Source organism: Myotis davidii, unplaced genomic scaffold (genome assembly GCF_000327345.1).
Source record: "Myotis davidii unplaced genomic scaffold, ASM32734v1 scaffold143, whole genome shotgun sequence".
NCBI classification, from domain to species: domain Eukaryota; kingdom Metazoa; phylum Chordata; class Mammalia; order Chiroptera; family Vespertilionidae; genus Myotis; species Myotis davidii.
In genome coordinates this window covers 2,001,464-2,004,885 of record NW_006294876.1, presented here as the reverse complement: position 1 = coordinate 2,004,885, position 3,422 = coordinate 2,001,464, and the positions used below count along the sequence as shown (strand labels likewise).

At 44.2% G+C, this 3,422-nt stretch overlaps 1 protein-coding gene across 1 annotated transcript in view; it reads right to left on the bottom strand.

The window, feature by feature from the left end:
- Nucleotides 1-495: 495 nt before the first annotated feature.
- ZNF622 (zinc finger protein 622) overlaps nt 496-3,422 on the bottom strand; it is a 10,934-nt gene continuing 8,007 nt past the window's right edge. The window contains exons 5-6 of the mRNA XM_006769447.2: nt 2,033-2,176; nt 496-768 (exon numbers count right to left, since the gene is read on the bottom strand). Of these exons, the coding sequence (XP_006769510.1) occupies nt 641-768; nt 2,033-2,176 (272 nt within the window). The 3' untranslated portion in view covers nt 496-640. The remainder of the gene's footprint in view (nt 769-2,032; nt 2,177-3,422) is intronic.

The following is a 3,422-nucleotide window of genomic DNA, read 5'->3' as shown; positions in this document are numbered from 1 at the left end:
CAGAGATTTCATCCTCAGGTAACTTGTTTCTAAAATGAGATGTAAACACTACACTTATTTCCTTCCTGAACTAACTGCTCACATAAAGGCAGTATTGGAAACCCAGGGCACAGCCCCATCATTCTTGTGTTCATATTTAGAAATGAAGAGCCTGTACAGCAAGCCACTGATATGCTCTTTAACTCTGCCTGAATTTAATGAACGAGCCCAAAACTTTCACCACCTCCTGAGCCCCAGTACATTCAAATGGGTGACGTTCAACTAAGTCCTCTTACTAGGTTCCAGGGCCATCATCTGCTAAGTCACTCTTCTGAAAGTTAAACTTTGAAACAGACAAGTCACTAGTGAGTTTCCCATATTATGCTGACAGCCATAAATCAGATAAAGGCTAAGGCAACAGACACTTTCCAGCAGTAGTGCAAGTCCTGAGTCCAGTAGACGCTTTGTGAAAACATAACCTTTAAAATCTGACCAGAAATGATATTCAAGAGCCAATATGATTCTGCCTTTTATTATTCGGTCAGAACAGATAAAGTACAGGGAGAAGTAGCAGCAAAAGGACTGTCATACAATCAGCTTCTGCTGGTTCCCAGGCAAGGACCTCTGTACAGGAGACGATGCCTCAATCCACAGCAGGCCCTCAGAACATCACTTGGGCCCTAAAGTGCATCTGCTTGGTGGCATTGTTCTTCATTCCCGTCTTCAGCAGCCACTTTGACTTCATCCTCTGGACATACTGCATGTCCCGTTTGTTCATAAGAGCTGCTCCTGGGGTTGGAAAGGAGATAAGAATGAAGCAAATGTCTGTTGTGATCAGAGAAAACCCAATCTTTGCAGAGAATCTCAAACTAAGTTTGGGGTTCTTATATTTAAAGAAAAGTTGCTAACTTGGGATCTCCATACAGTGGGCTGGGGGTTTATGGTTTATGTGTACCCCAGAATTAATATACTAGTGTGTGTGAGTGTGTGTGTGTATACAACTGAGAAGCATAAGATAAAATCAGTGTCTGCTAGATTTAAGTGGCCCAGGTCACCAAGTAGATGCATTTTAGGGCCCAAGTGATGTTCTAAGGGTCTCGCCAGACTGAGTCACAGTCTCCTACACGGGTGTCCTCCTTGCGTGAGAACCAGAGGAAGCCGATTGATGAATGCCTTCCTGTTGCTACTTTTCCCTCTACTTCATCTGTTCTGACCTAATGGAAAGAGCTCACAGGTGGCCACAGTAAAGGAAACCAAGTGTATATAAACACAGTGGCCTTGAAAATGGATTTTGGTTGGACACAGCTTTCCAGGCCATTAAAAAAGAGCTCTCCTCTTATCGTCTCCACAGTCCTCTAGTGGATTGATGTCTTCCCAGAAGAGCTATGAACAGAGCTCATACAGCAGACACATCAGAATACCCTTAAATAATTTCGTACTGATGATGCATCAAAGACCAACAATTTCAGTGGCCTGCTTTATTGTTTGACTCTTACTAAGTTTTCAATGGGAAGTACATAAAGGAGTGATAGCTAATCTTGATTACACGCATATACTATAGCACACATGCATTATGATAATCAACCTGCACAACTCTACAAGGTAGGTCCTATTATTATCATCACCATTTCATAAATGAGGGAAAGGAGGTGTGAGTGAATTATATTACTCATGCTCATCATTAAGAACCTACAAGTACATCAGATAGGACTCCACTTTTGCCACAAAGATACTACTTAATTCTTCTGTGTAACCTCCAGGGTTTTTTTAACCTTTGGTGATTGCTAAATACTTTTTTGGTAATTATTATCTTCTGAAAAAGTTAATGGTGTTGATGCAGTTTTAGAAAGTTCCAGGAATATGAAGTTCTTAAGTCACAGAACTGGGTACTGCATAAACAAACCAACTGGTAAAGGAAGCCAAAGAGCCAAGAGGCTAAGTTTCCCCTAGACCTCTCTAGATCCACAAAGACGACATAAATGGAAGCGACTTCCCCCGGCCCTGCTGTAAAATGAGGGCATGGGCTGGTCTGTGGCTGTCCACACCGACATACCTGTGCTGCCAGTCCATCCCAGGGCTCTGTACTGCTGCAGTACCCGGCCCACAGCCTTCTGGTTCTTGGCAACTGTCACAGCTCTTGACAAGCCAAATCGCTGTTTGTAGTATCTCATCAAGGAGCGATGGCCCACTCTGGCACCTGTTTTTCAGAGGAGCAATATTTAAACACTGAGATGGATAGTTTCCCAAGACACAGCTATAAAGCAAGGGCTTTCCAAAGCAGACTCCACAGGGTATCAACTGGAAAATGGAGTGCCACAGGAGACAGTGCTTTAGCTGTTGAAAAAATATGAAGCAGCATATTGAAAAGTGAAAGAAAACAAGAAAGCAGTGAGATTTTTTAAAAAAGAGAATGGTAAGTAATTTTTAAGTGAAGTGTTCAGTATCTTATATTTATGTACAATACCAGAGGCCTGGTGCACAAAATTCATGCACTGGGGGGTGGGGGTCCCTCAGCCCAGCCTGTCCCCTCTCACAGTCTGGGAGCCCTCAGTGGATGTCCTGTGTGTGTGTGCTGCTTGGCTTCTCCACAGCAGAGACGCCAAGCTTCTTCAGTCTTCAGCCCTATTGCTTTCTTTTTCTTTTTTTTTTTTTTTTCAGTGGAGAAGCTCTGAGGCTTGGCCTCCTGGGCTGCGTTCTTCCCCAAGCCTTGCACCCGGAGTTGGTGGTGATAGTGAGCCAAGTTCATGATCATCTTGGACACATCCTTTTGGTAAGAAGGCTGACCAAATATCAAGACCTCAGTCTTGCCTTCAGATTCCCGTTAATCAGGCTCTGTGACACACACTCGACGTGCAGAATGTGCTCTCCATCAGGGCCAAAGATCGCTTCCACCAGCCATGCCTGGAGGTGAAGTGTCTTCGGACTCTTGAGGTACTCTGTGGAACCAGCAGGGCTGCTTCGTGATGTCACTCAGCACCTGGAATGGTGCCCCTCCCCGCTGCTCCAGTTGCACGAGCTTCGGAAAGTGCTTGGGGGTGGCCATGCTGCGATGGGCCATGAAAAGAATGCTGGTGTAGATGCAGATGGGCCTGGCTCTGCCCTATTGCTTTCAAAATGATGGAAATTACATTATGAAATCATGCTTTCAGAAGTGAATTTCCATAGACTATCTGATTCTTTACAGGAAAAGTGTGCTGACCCCTATATTTTAGCTTCACAGCAGGTGAAAGGGAAGGGGGCAGGCCTCTGTGAAGACTAACTCCCGACTCCATGAGGACAGGGGCTCTCAAAATGTGATCCTGGGCCAATAGCATCAGCATCACCTGAGAGCATACGCAATACAAGTTGTGTTTTCACAAGAATATTAATTAGGAAATAAGCAATCAAACACATTTCCAGACAGATATAAACATGTAGAAATTTAACAACAGCATATACAAAAG